The sequence below is a fragment of the Cervus elaphus genome, chromosome 1 (genome assembly GCF_910594005.1).
Source record: "Cervus elaphus chromosome 1, mCerEla1.1, whole genome shotgun sequence".
Classification (NCBI taxonomy): Eukaryota; Metazoa; Chordata; class Mammalia; order Artiodactyla; family Cervidae; genus Cervus; species Cervus elaphus.
The window spans coordinates 90,153,600-90,180,895 of NC_057815.1; the positions used below are offsets into that span (position 1 = coordinate 90,153,600).

Here is a 27,296-nt window from a genome sequence, read left to right on the forward strand (position 1 = left end):
AAAGGAACCTAATTTAAAAAAGTGTACTAAGCTGACTTGAACACAACAAGCAACAAACATACACACACTCTTTTTTAAGGATTTTCATTTCACACACAGGCATACAAAGTTTTCGAAGGTCAACCAGACAGAATACTGATAAGAAACTTTACCATATTTTAACAAAGTAACTACCATACATATATAATATACTATAATATGATTGTTCATGCTATAATAAGCACTATATAAAAAACAAGTAAATATAAATACAACTAGTGTAACAATTAAGTGCCATTCAGCCAAAGGCGGCCTGAGATCCCCGACTCACGTGGGGCAGCTGTGCATTCTCCATCATGATTCCTCTTAGGGGATGCTCCAGGGCGATCATACTGAAAGGACAAAACAAGAGATTTAACTGTGAAAAATCAGTATTTTATTTTAACATCATTAGCTATGATCCAGGGCTTTCATGCTTAAATTCTCTCAGTGTAAACTATGTCTATTTCAACTAGCACAGCTCTTCTCACAAAGTTACAGGAACTTCTAGACAAAGAACTCGGCTCACTTAGCTAAAATTTTACTGAGTCCAAAGACACTGATTTGATGTCCATATAAACTACCTGACTTTCCTTGGTTTACAAAATTATATTCTCCACTCATAACCCTGGAAAACAGAACAGTATATGCAGGAACTATACAAATAGCTGGGAGTACCCCATCAGCATGATAAGAGAAACTCAAGGTTCACCACCTTTAAAACAGTAACAATACATTCAATTAACAAAAACGAATGAACTAAAAACAGCTAGCATTTACTGAGCACTTTTCTGCAGCCCAGGCACTGTCAGTATTCTATGCAATCTTACGCGGGTTACCTCATTTAATACCCAAATAATCCTATAAGGTAGATATTATTATCATCATCATCCCCATTTTATGCAAGAGGCTAACTGGATAATAAAAGATACAGTAATTTGCCTGAAGTTAGGTTGTCTAATTCCAAAACCACTCTGTAATACTTATTCAGAGAACTGATGATTTTGAACTGTGGTGCTGGAGAAGACTCTCGAGAGTCCCTTGGACAGCAGGGAGAGCAAACCAGTCAATCCTAAAGGAAAGCGACCCTGAATATTCATTGGAAGGACTGATGCTGAAGTTGAAGCTCCAATACTTTGGCCACCTGATACAAAGAGCTGACTCATTGGAAAAGACCCTGATGCTGGGAGAGAGAGAAGGCGGGAGGAGAAGAGGACACAGAGGATGAGATGGTTGGATGGCATCACCTACTCAATGGACATGAATTTGAGCAAACTCTGGGAGATAGTAAAGGACAGAGGAGCCTGGCACTCCGCAGTCCATGGGATTGCAAAAAAGTCCGACATGACTTAGCAACTAAACAATACTTATTCCTACAGTAATTCTGAACTTGGAAACCAAAGGGGGTAGTAACATAAAACAAATGAATCGCTGCAAAAATAGATTAAGTTCACAAATATCCCAGTGGAAGTTTTAAATGAAATGAAGCAAAATGAGGTATTTTCAAAGGACCAAACAAAATAAGTTAAATGATCCCCAAATTCCAGGATACAAAGTTTTCATACCACTGCACCAGATGCTGGCTGAACAATCCACGCGTATTCTGGGCGAATAAGTCGTAAGCAATTAATAGCAGCCAGGTAACAGTTGCCTTGCTTCTCAAGTCCCCGGATAGTTCGAACCTCTCTGCCAAGACGCATTCCATACTCAAACATCACTGTGCCAGCTATGAGGCAATAACAGATATGAGGATTTCAAAAATGTGTCTCTTTAGAGACACAGAGAAAATTTGTCACACTTACCAAATGTTAAAATTAAAAAAAAAAATCAAGTTTAACTTAAAATAACAAAAAATCACGTGTTGCTAAGAATGTGGAAAAATTGGAACCCTTGTATTGTGCTGGAAGGAATATAAATTGGTATAGCCACTAAAGAAAACAGTTCTTCAAAAAATCAGAATTACTTTATAATTCACCAATTCTACTTTTGGGTGTATAAACCACCCCCTCCCCCCAAAAAATCAACTGAAAGCAGAGTCTTAAAGAATTATCTGTACATCCCTGTTCATTGCAGTGTTATTCATAACAAACAAAAGATGGAAACATCCCAGGTTCCATCAAAATTGTTATCAATACATCCATACAATAGAGTATCATAAATTCTGATGGATGCTACAACATGGATGAACCTTGAAGACATTATGCCAAGTGAAATATGCCAGTCATAAAAAGTCAGATGCTAGAGGATTCTGGTAGCCAAATCTGTTGACAGAGAGTGGAATGGTGGTTGCCAGGAGATGGGGAAGGAGGGAATGAGAAGCTGGTGTTTAAGGAGTATGGCTTCCGTTTGGCAAGGTGAAAAGAATTCTGGACATTGGCTACACAGTCATGTGAGGGTGCTTACACTACTAAACCTGTAAAACGGTTCAGACAGTAGTTTATGTCACATGTACTTTACAACCCCCAAGAAAGGCAGGGGGAAAAAAAAACGTTCTGCAAACATCTAAAATGTTTCAAGGTTAGATACTACATACCCGGGTAGCACAGAACACCAGCTCGGAGAAATAGCTTCAGTTCTGTGGCCACCTGTGCCCACCCAGGATCTGAGTGTCTGTTCAAGGTCATAAACGCTTTTTTCGGTTGAGTCGCATGGCATGTGGGATCTTTGCTCCCCGACCAGGGACTGAACATGCGTCCCCTGTGTTGGAAGCTTGGAATCTTAACCCCTGGATTGCCAGGGAAGACCCCCAAGATCATACTCTCATCGCTATTCTGAGACAGCATGGGACTCCAGAAACTAAACAGATTTTAAAATTCTCTTTCAGTTTTCACACCAAATCAAACTCTTTTTTCATTTTCATCCCAACAAATACTTTTGACGTTTTTGTCAGAAAGACAGCCTTGCTCCAGAAAGATCTGAACGTTAATCCAGCTAAACTGGTCTTAATCAGGTCGATGGATGCTGTCACTGTGAAAGCAGTGAGATATCTTGAATTGTCTATTCTGCCTTCCTTGTATTATTCAAAGAAGACGCAAACACATTTTACCATTAGTAATATTAAGAGCATGCCTATGAACTATTTCCATCTATTCTTTCCAATGAAAATCAATAAAAAATCTAAAAAAAATTCCTGAGTGAAAACAGTATAAAAAGGTTAGTGGTTCCAAAGTGTAACCACAATGATTATCTTGTAAAATATGATCTTAAAACAGACATGTAATCCCTTAATTTTAGCTGACCTGATAAAAGATCTCATTGTCGTCAAATAAATCCAAATTCAGAAACATTCTACAGAAATGATTGGCCCGTTCTCTTCGAACATATCAGTGTCATCAAAGGCAAAGTAGGGCTGAAAGAATGCTCCAGATTAAAGGCGACTAAACAGACAGGACAATTAAATTCAAGACATGATCCCAGATCGGGGGGGAGGACAGCAAGAGGGAAATGTACTATTAAAAAAAATCACCATGTTTGGCAATATTTAAATATGAATAGCATGTCAGATAAGAGCACTACATCTACATTTAGTTCACAAAATTAATTATTTTCTCAATTTGCAGTTATATAAGAAAATGTCCTGGAAATGCATATGAGGTGTTTATGCATTGAGTCATAATGTCCATAACTTAGTCTCTAAAGGATCAGCAAAAGTAAGAGAAAAGAAAGGTCAAAGGCTTTCCTGGTGGCTCATTGCTAGAGAATCTGCCTGCCAATGAAGGAGACATGGGTTCGATCCCTGGTCTGGGAAGATCCCACAAGCCATGGAGCAATTCGAAGCCCAACCACTGAGCCCGTGTGCCCAAGAGCCTGTGCTTCACAACAGTGAGACGCAATGAGAAGCCCAAACACTGCGGTCGGAGCGTGTCCGCTGCTCACCATAACTATAGAAAATCGGAAGGCTCAGCATAGCCAAAAATCAATCAATCAGTAAATCAACAACAGCAACAACAAAGCAGAAAGAAAGGCCAAAGGCAAAGTTGTACCGGAACTTAAAACCAGCCCTAAGACTCAAGGTGCCTTTAGTGAAACAAAGCTTCTTTGATAATCAGATGAAAGATACGCACAGAATGCCATCTCAATGGCAATGCTTCAAGAATGTTCTAAAATGGGAGAAATAGCTTTTTTTTTTTTTTGCTCCACCGACCAGCTTACGGGGATCTTGGTTCCCTGACCAGGGATTGAACCCGGGCCCTTTGCAGTGAAAGCATGGAGTCCTAATGCCCACTGGACTGCCAGGGAATTCTGGCAGCGAAGTGTCTGTCTCTAAGGCTAACAGGTAATCTACAAAGAGGTGAAGCAAATCTTGAACTTAAACATAAGTTCCCCAAATGCTTGTAGAGAACACTTGTCCAGTGGTAAAAATAAGGTAAAAATTACATAAGTCAAACAGATAATCTTTTTTTGTAATGCATGAAACAACTGATTAGGTTGCCTCCCACAAAGATGACATGCTTCAAGTGCTCACCCTTCCGGTAATTGTGACGATAAATGTGAAAGGCATACAGAAGCTCATAGTAATTGTGAGTCATGAGGTCCACAGCTCTTGCCCGTGATTCAATTATTCCCACCACCTAGAGGAGGGGAAGCAGTCAGATATCAACGTTAACAGCCATCATGACAACCACCAGAATTGCGTCCAGCCATCAGTGGATAAATAAGATGACCTCATTATGCAGATTCACATAGGGAAACTCCACGAGATCCTGAAGTTGGGAGCGTTCACAGAGAACTACCACCAGCTGCCGCAGACAATCCAACTGCCTAGAAGGAAAGAAAGGGATACAAATGTACATTTTCCTTGTGGGTTACACAGGGCTGGTAAACTGCCTCCTCTAAATAAGATCATGGGTTTGCTTACCTGCTGGAGTCAGGGATTTGGGTTAAGGCTTCATAGGCTTGGCTATTGTGACCTAGATCCAAATGATGTTTGAAAATACATGTCCTTAATGTGGCCTGAGTGTCAAATACGGGGAAACAAGAACAGAAGTTAAGATACCACACCCGTGATAAAGCTCAGGGTAACAAACAGAATACAGTTAGTCCTCACCTGACTTTTCCAGTCATCACCTGCCTCAGTTATTGCTGATGTGGCCAACTGAATAACCAGTTCAGGCAAACCTACGACATCCAGCAGACGCAAAACCTAGGGAGAAATGTAAGAGCACTTCAGATGGGAATACAATTTATTTCATTTCATGTTTTGGCTTCCCTGGGGATCCAGTGCTTAAGAGTCCACCTGCCAGTGCAGAAGACAGATTCGATCCTGGCCCAGGAAGACCCCACATGCAACTAAGCTCGTGAGGCACAACCATTGAGCCTGCGCCCCAGGGCCTGTGCTCTGAACGAGAGAAGCCGCTGCAGTGAGAAGTCCCAGCCCGACCAGCAGAGCAGCCACTGCTCGATGCAGCTGCAGAAAGCCTGTGAGCAGCTACGAGGCCCCAGGGGCGTCAAAAGTAAACGATGCTGCGTGTAGTTCTTGAGCTATACGGTAGGTCCTTGCTGTTCACCCATTTTATATATATGTGTATATCCTTTATCTGCCTCCCCGCCCCTATTACATTTTTACCCAGGGCGCTGTAAGAAGGACCAAACCACGCCAGCACCTTATCATAATACTGCAGCCGGGGGGCGGCCACAGTCTCTCCATCCTCTGAACGGACCAAGCGGTCTAAGAACTCCTCTTTGCCCACTTCGGACGCTGCCTGGCAGAAACATTCCAGAGCCTGGAGGAACAGAAGGCGATAAAGTGAGTATAATAGACTGCTCCACTTCCAGATACTATGAGCCAAGAGTTCTTGTACCGAGGAAAGCAAAAAAAAAAAAAAAAAAAAAAAGAAAGAAAATTATTTAAGTAAGTAAATGACTGCATTTACTGTTTGTTTTATCTAAACTCTCTCTGATGCACTATTTAATATTTTCTTTAATTTATCTACTTTTTAACTTAAATGCTGCTAATTAGAAAGCAAACTTTAAGAAGATATTTGATGGATACCTATGATACAGCAACTATAGCACCATGTTAATTTTTGTAGAATCTGAGTGGGGGATTTAGTATGAAAGTCTCTGGACTTTTCTTTACCTCTGAAAGTTTACATAGTAGGATGTCAGGAAAAAAATCAGAAATGTAAACTACCATAATGGGAAAAAAACCAGCATAAAAAAACGTGCTATAAAAACAATGTAACTGAGAAATAGTTTAGTCACAAAAACGTATCCCTAAAAGCACTGCACAGGGGCAGGAGGGTTTTAAAGTATTCTTCTTCATATTTTCCTGTGTCCTAAATAACCTGTAAAGTACATGGAGCTAAACGGCCCCCACAGGCAGATCATGCCCCTTACTGGCACTATTAGTCTTCTTCACCCTTATCTGGAGGATTCTATGCCGCCAGTCCCCTCCCTGAGATGGAAACTGAGTATCCTCCTTGCACTAAAGTTTGCTCATCTTTCAAACGCAGTTTACCTTCTGCCCCTCTCCCGTAACCAGGTAACACCGTCCCAGCATAAATCGGCAGGAACCAACGTTGACTTGACACCACGGATGCAGCAACTGAATATAATCCTTAAAGGCAAAAGAGATGGTTTCCGATTAGAGAATAAATATCCCTTAAGGAGATATTCATTTCCATGAATATCTCCTTCAGAGGGAGAGAAGATAGTGGTCACTCAACACAAAAGCAGTATTTTCAGAAAGCATCTGAAGGTTAAAACCAAATCCTGTTAATCTATTCTTAAACTATTAATATGTTATTAGACACTTTAAGAAAGCAAACAGGACCCTAATAAGACTATCACATGAAAACAAACACACACTTTCCATCTTGGCAATTTCCCAACTTTTGGTATTTACTGGCTCAACGGACTAGATTCCAGTGAAGGATTTATACGAAGACAATATGTTTTCTTTCTATAAAGAGAACCCAATAGAGAGAATTAACAAAAAAGTACTTTATAAAACACTGTGTTAGGAATGATACTGCCAAGAATGAAGTAAAGAAAATCTCTCTGGTGTATGTTTCCGTGTAATCCAGTGTAAATTACTGTGGGTCTTATCAGCCTAATTAAAATGCAGGAAACATTTACAAAAAAAAAAGTTCTAGAAATCCCATTCTTTACAAGAATAACTGTCCTGAAATGGTCAACGGTACTCACCTGCAATTGTACATACTGACAATTTCCCATCAAACATTCTAGAAAGAGACAGCCAGGATTGCTAGGCCATCTAATCATTGGTTTAGGAGATTCTTTACTGCTTTGGTAAAGCCTGAATATACACACTGGGCATCTAAGCTCAATGAAATGGCTTACTGATTAAAAAGGAGGTAAAGAGGAGGTGGCACAGCAGATGCTCTCCCTGCGTAACTGTGCAGCTTTAACACCAGACACACACGGTGGGGAGGCTGCGTACTGGGGGTCTGGTCACCTGGATTAGAATGCAGCTAACAGCGAACCGAAGCACGGGCTTCATGCCTCGGTGGTCACTTCTAATTTTAGCTAGTGTACTGCCCAAGCATACTATGCCAATGGATACTCAGTACCCAACACCGGGCTTGGGATACAAAACCATTCAATAAATATCTGATAAATGCATGTTTTAAAAGCGATCTAGGTATTAACTGTGTGTGCACCAATAAAATCTGGCTCAACCCCTGAGCAAAAAAACAAATTAAAAAAAAAGGGATACCTGAAAATAACTATCATTTCTTATTGGGATGGGGGGGTAAACATCCAACCTCATTATAATTTTTCATTACACAGGCAGAATATTCCTGAATCTTAGACTATTTGGATAGAAAAAAACCTTCCAATTAGCTTTTAAATGAAAGGATACAAGAGCTGCAATAAATAATTGGTAACTGCGGTGATCATCTCTGGCCAGTTCAATCCAGTTTGGCTTAGAGGTGCCTTTGGTTGAGAGAACAGATGAGATATAATGTGTTTTCTTGCAACTTCTTGGAAGAATAATTCCACAATTGTCTGAGGGCTAGACACTTAAAAATAAAAAGTTTTAACAGTCACCAACTTGTGACAGTAGTATAAATTTTCAATTAAGACAGCCTACCAATTCATTTTACACCTGTAACAAAGGACATTTGTTATTTAAAAACATAAAATGCATCATTGGTATAATCAATGGCAATATAAATAAAAGCAATCTGTAAACTATGAAGTACTATATAAATGCAATAAAAAAACCCACTAAATAAACATGACAGTCAAGCTATTTCTCTAGAAGTGTCTCCAATATAGTCCTAAGATTCTAAATTTTACACCAAAACACAAAATAAATTCTCCAGAATGGTTCTCAAGCATGAGAGAGGACTCCTTTTGAATATTTGTTGATGAAGACAAGATTATAAAAGTCATATGATTAATCAATGGAGTGTCAGTATAGAATGGAAAAGCGGTTGTACATATGTATATGCGTGTGTGTGTGTACCATATATATATGGCTTCCCAGGTGGCTCAGTGGTAGAGAATCCACCTGCCAATACCAGAGAGATGGGTTCAATCCCTGGGTTGGGAAGATCCCCTGGAGAAGGGAATGACAACCTATTCTTAATAGTCTTGCCTGGGAAATCCCAGGGACAGAGGAGCCTGGGGGGCTACAGCCAATCGGGTCACAAAGAGTCGGACACGACCGAGCACACACACATGCGCATATATCCAGGCAACACCCTTCATTTATGTCTGACCCGGTACTACTTGTCACAACCGGAGAGGTCTCAGGACACAGCGTGCTTACACCCTCTCAGACGGAAAGCACAGGTGAGGCACCTTTTCTGAAGCAAAGGTGGCAAAAGACCACTTTAATGAACACGCAATAACGACCAAACTTAAAGTCAAATGCATGCACAGTCCAATCCTTACCAAACTTATTTGCCGTTAAAGCACCAGAGTCAGTTAGTTCCAGTACTGATAAATGTTGAAGATTAGACTCCCTGTGAGGAAAGGGGAAAAAAAACAAAAAAGTTCAATATATTTTCCTATGCTAACATTACTTCAACAAGTTAGCTGATTAAAACACTGTCAGTTTCACTAAGAAATTACACACGAGCGCTGCACTGAAAGCACAGAAATGCCTGGAAAACGAGCTGCGGCTTAGACTGTTGCCCATCGTGTGACCCAGTGATCCTTCAAGGAGAAGCCAGCAGGAGTTCCTCAGGCCTCCACGCCACGAAAAGCCTTCCCTCGCCAGAAAACAAAGTGGCTTATCTAACTGAAACATGAGTCTTTTAGGTACACATTAAATCTTCTTTCTTATTTTGGTTATAAAGAATCTCAGTCTACTCTTAATAATTAGCATATTTTTGTGTGTGGCCTAACTTTCTCTGTGACCTCATCTTTAAAAAAATAAATTTATTTTTAATTGAAGGATAATTACAATATTGTGCTGGTTTCTGCCACATGTCAACGTGAATCAACCACAGGTGTACAAATGTCCCCTCCCTCCCACTCCTCACCCCGTCCCACCCGCCAAGGTCGTCACAGAGCACCGGGATGGGTTCCCTGAGTCATAAGGCAAACTGACCTCATCTTCTTACTTTGCTTTCCACAGGATTTGTCTTTACATTATTCATACACACATGTAATAATACATATTTATTGCTTTCATTCTTTTTTATATTATTTTCATTCTTATAACTTGCCTTTAACCTTTAGAAAATGGAGTTATCTAAAAGCTCTGAATCTTAAAGGCATATAAGGCTACAGCATAATATTTAATTTGCTTTTCTATCAGACAATGGAAAAAAATAATTAAACTCACAATTTATTTTTAAAATAATCAGAACACTGAAACTCACAATGTGTCAACTGGAACATCAGTTGCCAAGCACTGACTTCCCCACTTAATGAGGTAATAAGACAAGAGTAGGGGAGCTGTTCGATGCAGTAGGTCTTGCTGGGCTTGAAAGAGCTGGCCAGCTCCCAAGATCACCTATATGTCATGGGTGGGTGGGTGAGACAGTAAATAGCATTTAGTAATGATAACCCTTAGGTTCAGGTGGCAGTAAAATAACAAACACAGTTACAAAGGGCATACATAAAAGCAACACACCTATTACATTTTGGGATAGCAGGCAGCAAAAGGATCTACCCACTTAACAGTACAAAATAATAAAAAAGAGCTCACCAGGTCACAGGAGCTGATGGTAAAACAGAAAACAGTAACAGAGAGCTTAACTTTCACCAAATTTGTAGGTTCAGGACTCAAGAAGAGGAATAGGGAAATCTAAGACATTTCTTAATCTTCTGGTTTTGGGTAAAAATAAGTATGAGCATTAGAGGAAAACTTGACAAGAATATCATTAGCCTTAAAAATGTGTGTCACTTTGGGACTCCCTGTTGGGCTGGTGGTTAAGACTCCACGCTTCTACTTTAGGGGCATGGGTTCAATTCCTGGTCAGGAAACAGACCCCACAGGTACCTGCTATGACTGGATGCAGCCAAATAAATAAATATTAAAATACAATACAAACTCAAAAAATGAAACAAAACAAAAAACAGAACCACAAGGGGAATTCCGTGGGGGTCCAGTGGCTGGGACTTGGGCTTTTACTGCCAAAGCCTGGCTTCAATCCCTGGTCAAGTAACTAAGATCCCACGAGCTGTGAGGCTAACAGACAACTTTCAGGAAAGGGTCCTGCTTCTCCTTGGTGGTCCTGAACCAATCATCTTCCGGAATGTTTTCTCCTCATCTTTTACCTGAAACTTTGCCATTAGCTATGTACTTGAGTTAATAAATTCAAATTTAAAAAGCATAAATACCCCCGGGAGCTCCAAAGGGCATTCAGTTATTTATATATTAATATGAATTAGTTTAATCAGATTGCTTCCTTGTCAGGCTCAAATGAGTGAGATAAACGGGCCTTCTGATGGTGGGCAGAAAGGTCAACTTTGGAATGTGAAACATTCAAGGCGGGGAGGAGGGGGAGAGCAGGACAGCTCTCTGGCAGGACAGCAGCCTGGCAACAAGAGCCTGGTGGCTTCAAAGACTAGGATGGAAACGGAGGCACAGAATGGAGCGGGGAGGACCCCAAAACACACTCTGCAACTTCAAAACTGCTTAGGGTAAATCCTGTACAGTAGAAGTAGAGAAGGTCTTTTTCTCTTTCTTCCTCTCTCTTCCATCCTAAATGGTACCCTGGGATCACAGCCAGAGGTGTACTAGTAATACGACATTTTGGTAGAACCATCCTGGAAAATTATCCCACCATTATATACACAAAGGTTAAGAGTAAAACACCCTGCTTCATATACATTCTTTTTTTTTTCATATACATTCTTAATCTGCAATTTTCGGCTCACTCATTCTTAAATCAACACGTATTCGCAGAGGACCTTCGAAGGGCTGAGCATGTGGGACAGAGCAGTAGACAAAGACAGGCGTCCCTGTGCTCTCAGAGCTGATGTTCTGATGTGCCTGCAGGTCAAGACAAGGTTTCAGATTTTACGAGCTTTCCCTCAAGTAGTACTTACCGCATCTCCTAGCCTCATTAGGAGCTGCTGTAAGATCAAAAGGTCTCGGCAGATGAGGAAGCGTGTGCTGGCGATTTTACACACACTTCTGCACACGACATGCCCCGCTGTGCTACTACCGTAGAGCTGAGAAAGATTCATTCGAATATTCAAAGGCTGAGCTGTGAATTAAAAAATAATAATAATTAAAAAAATTTAACTGTATTATTGTTTTCTCTAAATCAAAAGGTGTATTTGTTGCTTTGTCATTTACCTGGATTGAATCCCTTTTCCATTTCTACTTCTGTTTCATAATCCATTTCCCGTATTAGAAGTCCAATGGCATGGATCGGGTTCCTAATCTCCTGTAGTTTACTACAAATATCCTCCATCACATTGTCTCTATAAGGAAGTTAGAAAACTATTACCTCTGAGAATGTATATGATAGATTCTTTACGCCCTATAAGGTAAATGCCCTATCAAACAGGAAAACCAGCCATATAATACAGGAGTGAAGTAATCACTCTGGTATACAAGATACTTTCATGCCATGTAGCAAATTTTCCTTCATTTTTTCCAGAAATGACAGGCAAAATGTATCAGAGAAAATACGTTTACATTTTAGAATTTACAGCTCAGTTCATAGCTAATAGCTAGACCATAATTCATGAGTCTGTTTCCAGACTTGAATTCACGTGTTAGATTTTCTGTTTAAAAGCTGAAACAGCTACTTAGAATCATGGCAACTCACTTTAAGCGACTACTTTGTACATATCTGAATGTACATTTAAATCTGATATTGACACTAAGAATTGCTAAATTTCCATTAGGAAATGGACTTTACCCTAAATTCTCCTTACACATCAATAGTGATCAAATCTTCCAGAATCTGTTCCGCAGCCTTTTCTGGAGACTGTAGGTTGTAACAGCTCATTTCCATCATTACTGACATATCCATAGTTACTGACTCTCCAATCAGCCGAAGGCATTTTATAAGACACATGACATCCCGAGCAACATCCACGTCTGTAAGAGAAAGGTGACGTTCATGTCTCAGGTCAATGAAGAGCTGCTAGTTAATATTATACTAAAAAAATTATTAACAATAAATGACAGGTAGCTATCTGAAGTCTTGGAGATGCTTAGGCCTCTTCAGCTTTTTAAAAAATGTAGAATGAGGTACACTGACCAGGAAAGGTCACAGTGGCAGTTGTTTTTTCTATCTGTTTGAATGAAAGCATAGGGCTTAAGGAGAAAGGAGCTTCAATGGGACATAATAATCACTCTTACCATCAGATATGGTTGTCTCATCCTCTGTCAAAAGATTCTCATCAGGGAGGAGATACAAATGATCCACTAGGGAGGAAGGCACAAGGAAAGACAGGTACCCCTGCAAGTACAAATCTTCCAGTTATATTATTTTCTCAGTGAGTGTTTAAAGGTATAATAAAGTAGTTGAGACCTGAATCTTATCATGAGGAGACCCCAGACAAATCCAAACTGAAGGACACCCTACCAAGGAACAGGTGTAGCCTTCAAAGACGGTCAATGTTGGGACTTCCCTTAAGAATCCGCCTTGTGATGCAGGGCACAAGAGCTGGATTCCTGGCGGGGGAGCTAAGATCCCACGGGGCTTGGAGCAACTAAGCTCTCGTACCACAACGAGGGAGCAGGCATGCGGCCACAAAAGATCCCATAGGACGTACCTAAGACCAGATGCAGCCAAATAAATAAACATTTTAAAAAGTCAGTGTCATGAAAGACAGAGAAAGGCTGACAACAGTTGCAGATTAAGTAAAGATACATGACAACTCAATATATGCAAGATCTTGAATTGGATCCTAGATCAAGGAAGAAAAATTCTAAGCACAACTAGTAAAATCTGAATATATACAAATATAAAAATGCCCGATGTTGAAATTGTGCTGCAGTTATGAAAGAATGTCGCTGTGCTTAGATACATGCTAAAATATGTCAGGGTCAAGGGGCATGATATTTACAACTAACTCTCAAGTGGGTCAAGAAAAGCAAATGAAAGTTAATAAATGGTGAATCTGGGTGGAGGGGATATAGAAGTGCTTCGTGCTATTCTCGTAACTATCAAATTAGGAATCACTTCAATGTAAAAGATGAACAAGATGCAAAAAAGTATAAATAGTGCAGAAGACTATTTAAACACAAATTAACTATAATTTTGAGGATCCCCCGCCAAGAGAAAACCCACCAAAGTCCTAAAAGCTAACTACAATATACAACAGACACTACATTCTGAAAGACCCATTGAACAGCCTATAGGAGTTCTTCTGTGGGTTTCTGCTGTCTTACTTTCTTCAACAGGCACACCATGTTTGTGTGTGGATTCAAATGCAGGGCAAGAGGATGAGAAAGGGCTTCTTGATACTGAAGACAGCAGGCATAGAACTTGCACCAGAATTCCTGCTGTAAACTTCGGAACTCTTCCTGGGAAAATTCATACTCTGTTACACTTCCCTGGAGCTGGCAAAGGAAAAAAAGAAAAAGAAACTCTTGATACCATTTGGGATATTTTCTTCCACTAAACATAAATGTTTAATATCATTTTATTAAACTATAGGGAGGTGAATATTCCTTATGTATGTATGCCACAGACTCTGTAAATACGTATCTAAATCTTTAAGTAAAAGTTTTAGAAATTTGTATTTCTTAGTAACAAGGTCCAATGAACAATTTGAACAATTTCTCAGTACCAATCTGCCCCACAGTGAGATGAAAGAAATTGTTTTTCTTTCTTTAATCAAACCTCACCTCACTTTCAACAGCTAAAGTAACTTCTTTCTTTAGTTCTGTCCAGGAAAGGTCTAAATTCCTCTCAGCTCCTCGACAGAAAATCTGAAAAGAGACACAAAGAGACACTTTACAGTACCACATAATACTAAAAACTAAATGAAAAATGCTCCAGAAGACATTGAGGCAATATATAACAATACAATAAACACTGGACATGCCTGAAATAACATATTTACTCTTAACATTGTGCAAATAATTTCTCATTGTGAGATCACAGCAAGTTGAAATAGCTTCTATAGTCCAGGATAAACTATAAAAACTCATGAACCCGCAAGAATTATAATAGGGTACATTTGGGTCATGACAAAAAACAAAAGGAAACATAACGTCTACTGCTCAGCTGGGAGGAAGATGTGACATGATGCCAAATAACATCCTGACAGGCACAAAGGTGAGCGAGAGCAGTGATGGAGGTAGGCCACTCTGCTGGGAAAGGTTCTCCTAAAGTAAAGCTTGTGATCGGTGCCTTACTGATTAGTCAGCGTCTCAGCCTGCAAGAGACACCATGAGAAATCGTACATTTGATTACTGTTAACAAGAAGGGCTGATGTGATGAGAGAAATAATGCCCTAGAAGTAAGTGATTGTGTTATGGTGGAGTTTTATTAAAGAGAAAATAGAAAACACAGAATAGCCAGATATTCAAGAATGTACCCAGAAGAAAAGTCAAGCATCTGGAAGCCACATCACCTGGGAGAAAGTTAAGGGACGGGGTGCATGGATTCTGGAGAAAGATAACATGGAAAATGCTTAAAAGACTTGAAGAGCTGCTTTATAGAAAAGAGCCACGTTCTATGAAGTTCCCAAAGAGAGATGCCACCTAAATGATCGAGGCTTAAATCTGATCTAATACTTGGATGAACTTTTCTCTGGCTGCACCACACGGCCTGTGGGATTTTAGTTCCCCAAACAGGGATTGACCCTGGGCCCCAAGAGTGAAGGTGCCGGGTCCTAGCCACAGGACTGCCAGGGAGTACCCTGGGACAAACTTTCAGGTGGCACAGTTCTGAATGAAAAGTCACAGAGGAGCAGCTGAGATGCCTGTCACTGGAGGCAGAGACAACTAGAAGCTGGCTAGCTGGCTGTCAGAGAAGCCTCGGAAGGTTATTTCTGCTCTGTGTGGGAGGTCAGATCAGAAGAACCTGAGGGGTTTTTTAATTCTGAGTGATCATTTCAAATTCATGAAGCTAAGTGGCAATTTAACGAAGTCTAAGTGACTTGCATCTCTTATACCCTGTAACTCTGAAGCTTAGATTTTTTTAAGAGTTTTCCTGAACCTGAACCAAATCAGACCTTTGCTGTACTAACAAGTGTAAAAACAGTACCAGCAAACCTATCCAAGAAAACATTTAAAATTTCTTTCTAGTATAGAGAGTATATGCCGTGTAGTAAGGTATGTTTTTATAATGGTGTAGGTACAAGTTTCTTCTTTACTATTATTATGCTTCACTGGTCATTGGGAAAGTGCCTTTAATCCTCTCTCCCCATTGGGACTCTTGGTATTCTTATGGAAAGAACATTTAAAAAAAATTACAATAGTATTTATAAACACCTGTGTATATAATTGTAAAACTATGCTGGGGTTAGTATGTACAAAACAACAAAAATTAATAGTAATTATTAACTATATAATGATAGCTATAGGAGAGTGTTAGATCAACATGAAATATTTTTTCACTGACCTGTAAAGCTTTACATAAGGCTGCATTAATGAATCGCCCTGGTGTAAAAAGACTCTGCAAATACATCTCCTGTTGGAACATTGAAGCAAGAGTTAGCATCATTCTAAAAAAGATAAAATTTGGGATAATTTGAATGAAGAATCTAACATATTAAAACTGAAGTCTGCATTTCTATTACATGAACGTGGAAATTTCGCCCTCTGCATAGAGCAGAGTGGCGGGAGCAGTCACGTATTTTCACACTGAGAGTGAAGCCTGTAGCATCTCTGAATCCACGGGATGTACTGCACTGAGAACGCTGTGTTCCTCAAGGAGCACTTCAGTGGGTCAGCTTATCAAACGCCAATCTTAAAGGTGAAGAGTTCTTACCTAGGTTATCAGTCATAAACACCAGCAAGAGAACAATTAAACTAAGCTGGTTTCTACACCATTCACAAAAGGCCTCATTTTACGGTTCAAATATGAAAGGAAAGGAACCAATTATTAGAACAGGCATTATATATATAAAAAAACAAACGAAACTGCAATAAGCTCTAACAAGTGGGGAAATGAAGTAGGGAGAACAAAATGGAAAGTCTCATATTGTCTGACTATTCTGATCAAATTTTATAAACCAGATTTGCCAATAAGTAGCAAATCTGGTTGACCTTCATTCAAGTTTCCTTCCTTCCACTCAGGTTCTGGGGGATATTTATAAAACGACCAAATGGAGAAAAACAAGAATTTCAAAAAATTAGCACGTGATTTTGACTTTTAGACACAAGTTAAGTGCCAAAAAACTCTTGGGATTAAAAATATAGCAATATTCAATTTCAGGTACTCAAAATGGGTTTTCCAATCCTACCAAAGAGTTAACGTCTCAGACCCAGAGCCCATAATCTTTAAGTTCATTTTAACAGAAATGCATCAAGTTTTTCTTCCGTTTACCTTGAGGATGTCCCTGAAAAACAGGGAGCCTGGCCTGTTTTGCTCCCTGCTGCACTACCTTTTATACTTGTGTTCTTCATAGTATATACCTCTATGAGAACTTATCTTGTTTCTAGTTTTTGTTTCTATGCATCTATTCACATGGTTAGTATAGTGGACAGAATCCATTTCCCTTTCTTTTACTAACAAACCCCTTACCTTTCTCTGAAGAATCACTCCTCCTATACCCACACCCAACTGAACTTCACTCTCCACGATAAGAGGGTCCAGGCTGGACATGTTTCTCATGCCAAGCCAGAATATTCTATTCCTTCCGATCAGGGTGACCATGTCAGGAATAAGCACATAACTCCAGTCAGCCCAGGGTCAACTCCATGACCTGGAACAGAAGCTCTCTCTTTTCTCTGGAGTTGCTAAGTTCACAGAGGTAAGCTTGCTTAGAAAACCTGCCCAACGATGAACCCCAAAAGGAGGAAAGCAGAATAGAGACAAAGGAGAGATGAAGCCCTAAAGGCATTATTCCAGCCATGCCAGTATGTTCAGCTCAAAGCAGTTTGAGGTGGGTTTCTTTCATCTGCAGCTCAAAGAGCTCTGCTAATACAACTGGTTCTTCTCAAACTGATGATCAGGGTAAATCATCTCCTTATATAAAACTTTAGCGTTGCTCACTCTGGGGTCTTGATCATCCCGGATGACGATTTCTTCCTCTGGCAGAGGCTGCATAAAAACCGGACTCCACTGACCTGCAACATTACTACAGAGCGAAAAAAGCCCATCAGTCCACGTGAAGGTGACAAATAAAAACGAAGCTTACGCGGTGAGCAGTATCTGGGCAGGGAGGATCCCATCGCTGACCTCTGCAACTACTGCTTGACCAATTCTATTTTTTTCTGGCTGCACCAGGCAACATGTGGAATTTCCCTGACCAGGGATGGAACCCATGCACCCTGCAGTGACAGCATGAAATCTTAACCACTGGACCACCACGATGGATTCTCTTTAAAATAGTTTCCAAAAAAAGAAACTCATTCATAGCAGAGTCTGGATCATAGAAGTGCTCTTACTTCTTTTAATAGGCATCTTCCTGAATTAAAACTGTAAACACAAATCTAAAAATAATAGCTAACTTTCATTCTATATTTACCACATGCTACACCTTCTGCAGTGTAATTCTAGATATACTTCATGTATCTGCTGAGTTGCTCAGTTGTGTCCAATTCTTTGTGACCCCATGGACTGTAGCCCGCCAGGCTCCCCTGCCCACAGGGACTCTTTAGGCCAGGATACTGGAGTGGGTAGCCTTTCCCTTCTGCAGGGGATCTTCCCAACCCAGGGATCGAACCCAGGTCTCCCGCATTGCAGGTGGATTCTTTATAATCTGAGCCACCAGGGAAGTCCAAGAATACTGGAGTGGGTAGCCTGTCCCTTCTCCAGGGGACGTTCCCAACTCAGCAATCAAACCGGGGTCTCCTGCATTGAAGGCGAATTCTTTACCAGCTGAGCTGCCAGGGAAGCCCACACTCCATGTACGGGATTGATAACTTATGGTAATTCTTTGAAGGATACACTGCCCTCATTTTAAGACATCAAAAGTGAGGTTTAGGCTATCTCACAGCTAGTAAGTTGGAGAACCAGGTTTCAAACTCACCCAACACTGGATTCTTTGCTTTTTTAACCCACTTTGCCTGAATGCCATCTATAAGGAGTACTCTCTATTTTCTGAGGTGTGGTTCAGGGTCAACCTGGGGGCAACCATTCTTAGAATTCTATTCTAGAATATGGGTCATGAGGGACCCCTTGGGTACAATTACTTTATAGTGGACTCTTGAGCAACATGGGGGGTTTACAGGTGCTGACCCTCCAAAAACCCAGGTACAGCTTATTCAAGCAACTGTAGATTGAATAGTACTAGCGTAACTACTGTGAAAAAATCAATGTATTAAGTGGACCCCCAAAATTCAAAATCCATGCTGTTCAAGGGTCAACTGTAGTTCCAGGAGCATCAAAATATGATCCAGGGACCCTTCACACATTTCAGGAATTATACAAGTGTCTGATTCAAAACCGGTTCTTAAATGTATTTTGTAAGTGTTAAAAATCTTAAAATGAATATCATGTAAATAAAAATAACAGACATACCAAATAAAACTAATTATTAGAGATTATCAACATGTTAAATTGTGTTATAATTTTATACTCATAAATACTGGTTCTGTTATATATTGGAGTTCATTATCTTTAGAGGAAAAAAAAAGGGTTTCCTGTTTAAAAAACAAAGTTTGAGAAGCACTGTACTTGTAGAATCTACTCCTCATCTTAGGGTGAGGACAGTGAGACCTCAAAGGGGCTGCAGTGACTTTTGGAAGATGTGGGTATCAGAAACGGCCTTTGCTGAAAAGCAAAGGAAATGTGCAGATTACAAGTATTTGAGATCTTTCTCGCTCCCCGGCCATCTTGGAGGCTGCCCTTGGCTGGGGGCATCCCACACCTAAGGCAGGAAGACGGTGAACATGAAAAAGTCGCGGGAGTTGCTCAACTCTAGGCTCCAACCCGTCATGAAAAGTGGAAAGCAGGTGCTGGGGTACGAGCAAACACTGAAAATGATCAGACAAGGCAAAGTGAAACTGGCCATCCTTGCCAAGTACCCAGCCTCGGGGAAATCTGAAGTACAGTACTATGCCACATTAGCCAAAACAGGCCTCCATCGCTATAGCGGCATTAACACAGAACTGGCAGAGCACGTGGAAAGTACTAGAGTATGCACACTGGCTATCATGGGTGCAGGTGACCCAGGTCATGCCAGGACAGACTGGTGAAAAGTAAATCATGTACAACTTTTCTTTAATAAAACCAGCCAGAGCTTGTTTGAAAAACAAACAAAAAAAGAAGTATTTTTGGATATGTGCTATCTCTCCCAATAAAGATGGTATATATACATTTTCTTGGTGTCATTCCAACTCTAAGAATCCCTTTTCTGCCCTAAAACCATAAGGTAAGAACACAAAATGAAATAGAAGGTATGTCAGAAAATAGGCAAGCCCAGGGCTGAATCCTTTAAATGCAAACATCTGACTTTTGTCCAACACAATGAGCTCCCTTCTTTTCTCAGTATGACTTTGCCTGGGGTAGGTAGGATGACAGAGGAGAGGGACCGTACTGTTCAAAGTTGATGTATTTCACAACTGTCTGGTTCTCAGCGTCGTGCCACAGGGCCCAGATGTCCGTAGAGGTTAAGGCAAAGTCAATCAGTGTCTCCTAGAACGAAATGTAGGGAGAAAACAAAAACAGGTTAAAATAAGACAGAAAAGGTACTCCTTTATGGTGAATTAAACTTGTATAAGCAGGAGAGGTAAAAACATGAAAACAAAAGATGGTAGGTACCATGTGAACCTGGTAAAATCCAAATAAAATTTTGTCTGGATGAAGTTTCATTAAATATTCCACTTTAAGATTATAATCCCATTACAACAGTTAAGTTAGCCAATACTTTTTTCCTGTACTTGTGTGATAAGCAAAGAATAATTTAATCTACCTGAGAAGTGAACAGTGAGGAGATGTGATCTAGGCTATAGCGGTTATTCTCAGCGCTCACCAACTGGAAAACGCAGAACTGTTAAAACACAAGTTGCTAAGTTAATACTTGAAATAACCATCAAGCCATTTTTCTAAGCAAGCAAGACTTACAAGCATTCAAAAACCAATTTTTAAAAAAATATGTGGTAAAATATACGTAGCACTTACCATCTCAACTATTTTTAACTGTACAGTTTAGTAGCATTAAGTACATCTATACTTGTGCAATCAATCTCCAAAACTTTTTTTCGTTTTTCAAAACAAACCCTGTATTCATTAAATCCCCCATCCCCCCTCCCCCTAGCCCTGGCAACCAGCATTCTGTTGTCTGTCTCTTTGATCTTGACCACTCTACCTAATGGCATCTGTCTTCTAGCAGCTGTATTTTCACTTAGGACAATATCCTCAAGGTTCATCCATGTTGCAGCATGTGTCAGAATTTCTTTCCTTTTAAAGTTCAGTAATATTCCATTTTATGTAAATACCACATCTTGTTTATCCATTCAGTCATCGACGGAGATTTAGGTTGCTTCCATTTTGCGGCTGTTGGGAATATTGTTGCTAAGAACGTGGGTGTACAAATATCTTTTCAAGACCCTACTTTGAATTCTTTTGGGTATATATCCAGAAGACGAATTGCTTGATCATACGGAAATTAAGGAATTGCCAAGCTGTTTCCCATAGTGGCTGTAGCATTTTACATCCCCACCAGTAACGCACAAGGGTTCCAACGTCTTCACATCCTCCCTAACACTTGATATTTACTATTTCCCCCCGCCATGGTAGCTATGCTTGGGTATGAGGTGGAATCTATGGTCAGAAACCTATTTTTATGCTTTTACCAAAAATAATTTAAAACATACACATGATAAAAATCAACTCGAGTCAATCTTCACTACAAACAAACACCTATAAAACAATTCATGTTTTGTATTTAACTCTACTGCCAAAACAAAAAAGATCTCAAACTCAAAAATATTCAATGAACACTATTTTAAATAATTTTTTGACAAAGAAAATATACTATAAACTAATAAGAGTGATGAAGATTCTATCCTGGTAACATAAGCAACTGTTCACAAGAAGCTTTAAAAAAATATATACAGTGATTCCCTTTGAGAGAAAAATAGTGTATGAAGTATGAGAAAAATATATAGTGGTCACATTCACTCCAGCCTACAGCTATATTTTACAGGCTACATATCTCAAATCACTAGTGAGACATGAATCAACTTAGTAGGTCTCAACCGGCATTTAAGAAAAAAAAGATTAAGAGTTTATCAGTTCATCACCCATGGTGAACATGTTTCATGAAGACTATTTTCTGTTTTATGTCCATCACCACATAAGGGTACCCAGATAGCAATGTAAAACATCTTGTATATTCCAGCCAAAAAGTTGGAAAAATGCTGGTCTAGTGCAGTGCTTCTCAAACCACTTGTGGTAAAGGAACGAAGGAATGTTTTTTTAATTTTTTTTTATTTTTTAGTCTGCTCCAGACTAATATTCTTTTGTTTTTTTTTTGGGGGGGGGGGGGCGGGGGCTCCACTGGGTGGCATGTGGGAATCTTAATCCCCCAAGCAGGGATTGAACCTGCGCACTCCGCAGTGGAATTGTGGAGTCTTAAATCACTGGACCGCTAGAGAAGTCTCTCAGACTGATACTTGATATACAGAAACCATGCGTGTCTGTGGCAATGTCAAATCACTTATAAAAGCTTCTGTTCTCTCAGTTTCTCCATTTATTTTACTGCAAACTAGTAACAAACAATTTGTGGCCCAGGACCATTCCACAGACCACACCACAGGTCTATGGCACTTCTGTTTGAGATTTTTATTAGTGTCCTAGATGGAAACTATTATTGCTATTATTTAGTGGCTAAGCCCTGTCCGACTCTTTTTCAACCCCATGGACTATAGTCCACCAGGTTCCTCTGTCCATGGGATTTCCCAGGCAAGAATACTGGAGTGGGTTGCCATTTTTTCCTCCAGGGGATCTTCCAAACCCAAGGATCAAACTCATGTCTCCTGCATTGCAGGTGGATTCTTAAGCATTGAGCCCAAGGAAGCCCAGATGGAAATACATATGGCATAATATAACACTGAGGACATGATGCTGAGAATGATTAAATTAATGCACTTAACAGAATTAGTCTCCAAAGAACCAAAAGAAAACCAAGAAGAAACAAATGAAACGAACAGGAATGGATGTAAACTACTACAGAGATTAAAACACCAAAGAGGGCTTCCTTGGTGGTCCAGTGGTTAAGAATCTGCTTTGCAATGCAAGGGACACCAGTTCGATCCCTGGTCCAGGAAGATCCTACAGGCCTCAGAGCAATGGAGACCATGCTCCACAACAAGACACGCCATCACAACGAGAAACCCACGCATCGCAGCCAAGAATGGCCCCAACTCACCCCAACTAAAAGAAAGCGGTGGGCAGCAACAAAGACCCACCATAACCAATAAAATCTGTAAAAAACAAAAGCAAACTTCAAATGTGCAGGTCAGGGAGAAAAAAACATTCTGAAGAGAGGTTTTTGTTTAGAAAAAGGAAACAAAAAAAAAGGACCTCAACTTCATTGTACTCTGAATAGGCACACCAGCATTACATGGCTGCTAAAGATAAAGTGTATCTGATTTTAGGCTTCATTAACAGAACCTTAATGCTTAAGCCAAGGAGGTAATAGCACTGCTCAATTTGACCCCAACCCTAGAATAACACACTTAATCTCAGTCTAATCTTTAGAGCAGAGGTTCTTAAAATGTGGTCCACAGACACCTAAAGGTCCCTGAGACTAATTTCAGGGGGTCAGTGAGGTCAAAACCCTTCACAGTAATTCTACATTATTTGCCCTTTTCACTGTGTTAATATGTTGACTGATAATGCAAAAAAGCAACAGTGGGTGAAATTACTGATGTCTTAATGTGACAGTGGCACCAACCTGAATACTCTTTCACGATAAAAATTCAACAGGCTGGGAACAGACAGGAACTTCCTCAGCACAAAAATCCACAGCTAACATCATCCTCAGTGGTGAAACACCCAAAGCTTTCCCTCTTAAACTGGGAATGAGGCAAGGGTGTCAACTCTTATCACTTCTATTCAACACTATACTGGAGGATCTATCCAAGGAAATTAAGACCAAAAAAGAAAAGGCACATAAATTGGAAAGGAAGTAATAAAACTATCTTTATATGTTGCTGTCCTATAAATAGGAAGTCCCAAGGATTCCACTATAACACTACTAGAACTAAAAAGAGTTCAATATATATAAAATCAATATAAAAAAGTGAATTATATTTCTGTAAACCTGCAGTGAGGAACCTGAAATGAAATTAAGATAATTTCACTTACAATACTATCAAAAGGAATAAAATATATAGGAATAAGTTGATTTAAAAAAATCCTGCAAAACTTGTATCATGAAAACTATAAAACATTATTTAAAAAATTAAAGACAATCTAAATAAATGGAAAAGCATCCCGTGTTCATGAAGCAGAAACCTTAATATTGCTAAGATGGCAACGCTCCTCCAATGTGATCTACAGAGTCAACAAATCTCTATCAGAGTCTGTGAAGTGGCAATAAACATACATGTCGGTCTCTGGCTCCTGACCCTGCCTCCTAAAACACCTGCGGCCTTCTGAGTGGTGACAGAGGTGTCAGGAGCATCTTCTGTTATAACAACTGGTCTCTGACCCTGGTTCCCGGCAGACTCCTAAATCCCTGTGCATTTCCTGAGTGACAGGAACGCCTTTTGTTCTAAGAGCTGACTCCTGAATAGCTTCAAGATGGCAACTGGTCACCAGAAAGAGGAAGCCTGAATAGAATCTTGAAACTTTCAGCCCTGACCCGTTTTCTAGAAGAGAAGAAAGGCCACTGGGTTAATAATCCATCATGCCTATGTGATGAAGCCTCTGTAAAAACCCCTATCCCTATGGGATGTGGGGAGCTCCCAGGCTGGGGAACACAACCATGTGCCGGGACGGTGGTGTGCCTCAATGCCTTGAGACCCTTCTGGACCTTGCCTACCTACATCTTCAGCATTTATTGTATAATAAGCTAGTAAACGTGAGTGTTTCCCTGAGTTCTGTGGGCCATTCTAACAAATTACTGAGCCCGAGCAGGGGGTGGCATGAATTAAAAACCCAAGGACAAGTGACTTCTCTCGTGGTCCAGTGGTTGAGATTCTCTGCTTCCAATGCGGGTGCATGGGTTTGATCCCTGGTCAGGGAACTAAGATTCCACACACGTGGCAACTTGGCCAAAAAGGTAAAAAATGAAACAAAACAAAAAAAGAACCCAAGGAGGTAAGAAGAAGAGTCTCCATACTGGGCAGTAGCCTGGCTTCGGGCGATGAGCACGAGCCAGGCGAGGGGGCGTCCACCTATGTGGAAGGCCTGGGGCAGGGTGAAAACTCACGCAGGACGAGGAGAGTGTCCACACGGAGTGCCGGCCTGCACTGGGGACTAGAGTCCAAGGAGATGAGCAGGTTGTCCACCGCATGGGGGTGGACTAGCGCAGTGTCAGCGCCCGAGGAGGTGAGGAGGGCATCCACGTGAAAGGGCAGCTGGACTGGGACTGCTGTGGTTTAGTCGCTCAGCCATGTCTGACTCACGGACTGCAGCATGCTGGGCTCCTCTGTCCTTCACTGCCCCCGCAGTTAGCTGATGGAGAGGGACACCAGAGCCCAACAGGAGTGAGGAGGGGACCCAGACAGATCAGCACCCAGCATGGGGAATCAGAGCTCCAGTGGAGGGAGGAGGACAAATCCGATCTCGCTGGAATGTCACTAGGATTAAACGGATGGTATGTGTAGTGCATGAGCCCAGAGGAAGCACAGTCCAAGCACTTGCTGTTAATGTACATAAAGGGCCCGGCACCGTGCCAAACACACAATATCCAACAGTTTATTTATTTGGCTAGGCCACAGGGCTTGTGGGATTAGTTCCCCAACCAGGGATCAAAACCTCAAACCCAGGCCCTGTGCACTGGAAGCTCAGAGTCCCAACACTGGACTACTAGGGAATTCCTGTGGTTGTTTATTATATGATTATACCACTGTTCAGTTCAGTCGCCCAGTCGTGTCCAACTCTTTGTGACCCCATGGACTGCAGCATGCCAGGCTTCTCTGTCCATCACCAATTCTTGGAGCCAGCTCAAACTCATGTCTGTTGAGTCGATGATGCCATCCAACCATCTCATCCTCTGTCGTCCCCTTCTCCTCCCACCTTCAATCTTTCCCAGCGTCAGGGTCTTTTCCAATGAGTCAGTACTGCGCATCAGGTGGCCAAAGTATTTAAGCTTTAGCTTCAGCATCAGTCCTTCCAATGAATATTCAGGACTGATTTCCTTTAGGATTGATTGGTTTGATCTCTGCGCAGTCCAAAGGACTCTCAAGAGTCTTTTCCAACACCACAGTTGAAAAGCATCAATTCTTTGGTGCTCAGCTTTCTCTCTAGTCCAACTCTCATATCCATACGTGACTACTGGAAAAACCATAGCTTTGACTAGACAGACTTTTGTGGGCAAAGTAATGTCTCTGTTTTTTAATATGTTGTCTACGTTGGTCACAGCTTTTCTTCCAAGGAGCAAGCATCTTTTAATTTCATGGCTGCAGTCACCATCTGCAGTGATTTTGGAGCCCCCCCAAATAAAGTCTCTGATTGTTTCCACTGTTTCCCCATCAATTTGACATGAAGTGATGGGACCGGATGCCACGATCTTAGTTTTCTGAATGTTGAGCTTTAAGCCAACTTTTTCACTCTCCTCTTTCACTTTCATCAAGAGGCTCTCTAGTTCTTCGCTTTTGCCAAAAGGGTGGTGTCATCTGCATATCTGAGGTTATTGATATTTCTCCCAGCAATCCTGATTCCAGCTTGTGCTTCATCCAGCCCAGTGTTTCTCCTGATGTACTCTGCATGTAAGTTAAATAAGCAGGGTGACAATATACAGCCTTGACATACTCCTTTCCTGATTTGGTTCATTTGGACTGGTTCCAAATGAACATAGAACTGTTGTTCCATGTCCAGTTATAACTGTTGCTTCTTGACCTGCATACAGATCTCTCAGGAGGCAGGTAAGGTGGTCTGGTATTCCCATCTTTTTAAGAATTTTCAACAGTCTGTTGTGATCCACACAGTCAAAGGCTTTGGCGTAGTCAATAAAGCAGTAGATTTTTTTCTGGAACTCTTGCTTTTTCCATGATCCAATGGATGCTGGCAATTTGACTCTGGTTCTTCTGCCTTTTCTAAATCCAGCTTAAACATCTGGAAGTTCATGGTTCATGTACTGTTGAAGCTTGGCTTGGAGAATTTTGAGCATTACTTTACTAGCATGTGAGATGAGTGCAACTGTGTGGTAGTTCGAGCATTCTTTGGGATTGCCTTTCTTAGGGACTGGAATGAAAACGGACCTTTTCCAGTCCTGCGGCCACTGCTGAGTCTTCCAAATTTGCTGGCATATTGAGTGTAGCACTTCCACAGCATCATCTTTTAGGAAATGAAATAGCTCAGCTATTCCAACACCTCCACTAGCTTTGTTCGTAGCGATGCTTCCTAAGGCCCACTTGACTTCACATTCCAGGATGTCTGGCTCTAGGTGAGTGAGCACACCATCGTGATTATCTGGGTCATGAAGATCTTTTTGTATAGTTCTTCTGTGTATTCTTGCACCTTTTCTTAATATCTTCTGCTTCTGTTAGGTCCATACTAACAGAAGTTAGTTTCTGTCCTTTATTGAACCCATCTTTGCATGAAATGCTCCCTTGATATCTCTATATTCTCAAAGAGATCTCTAATCTTTCC

At 40.7% G+C, this 27,296-nt stretch overlaps 1 protein-coding gene and 1 pseudogene across 1 annotated transcript in view; one reads left to right on the top strand and one right to left on the bottom strand.

The window, feature by feature from the left end:
- Positions 1 to 27,296, bottom strand: part of NUP160 (nucleoporin 160) — a 43,075-nt gene that overhangs the window by 6,325 nt on the left and 9,454 nt on the right. Inside the window, exons 8-29 of the mRNA XM_043912133.1 lie at positions 20,443 to 20,520; positions 20,068 to 20,165; positions 17,580 to 17,664; positions 15,984 to 16,052; positions 14,261 to 14,344; positions 13,802 to 13,972; positions 12,767 to 12,866; positions 12,337 to 12,502; positions 11,750 to 11,877; positions 11,497 to 11,657; positions 9,822 to 9,955; positions 8,887 to 8,957; positions 7,847 to 8,006; positions 7,168 to 7,237; positions 6,479 to 6,577; positions 5,622 to 5,741; positions 5,066 to 5,161; positions 4,877 to 4,971; positions 4,683 to 4,779; positions 4,484 to 4,589; positions 1,584 to 1,744; positions 311 to 371 (exon numbers count right to left, since the gene is read on the bottom strand). Coding sequence (XP_043768068.1) covers positions 311 to 371; positions 1,584 to 1,744; positions 4,484 to 4,589; positions 4,683 to 4,779; positions 4,877 to 4,971; positions 5,066 to 5,161; positions 5,622 to 5,741; positions 6,479 to 6,577; positions 7,168 to 7,237; positions 7,847 to 8,006; positions 8,887 to 8,957; positions 9,822 to 9,955; positions 11,497 to 11,657; positions 11,750 to 11,877; positions 12,337 to 12,502; positions 12,767 to 12,866; positions 13,802 to 13,972; positions 14,261 to 14,344; positions 15,984 to 16,052; positions 17,580 to 17,664; positions 20,068 to 20,165; positions 20,443 to 20,520 — 2,410 coding nt within the window. The remainder of the gene's footprint in view (positions 1 to 310; positions 372 to 1,583; positions 1,745 to 4,483; positions 4,590 to 4,682; positions 4,780 to 4,876; positions 4,972 to 5,065; positions 5,162 to 5,621; positions 5,742 to 6,478; positions 6,578 to 7,167; positions 7,238 to 7,846; positions 8,007 to 8,886; positions 8,958 to 9,821; positions 9,956 to 11,496; positions 11,658 to 11,749; positions 11,878 to 12,336; positions 12,503 to 12,766; positions 12,867 to 13,801; positions 13,973 to 14,260; positions 14,345 to 15,983; positions 16,053 to 17,579; positions 17,665 to 20,067; positions 20,166 to 20,442; positions 20,521 to 27,296) is intronic.
- On the top strand, positions 19,421 to 19,733 carry LOC122681425 (annotated as a pseudogene).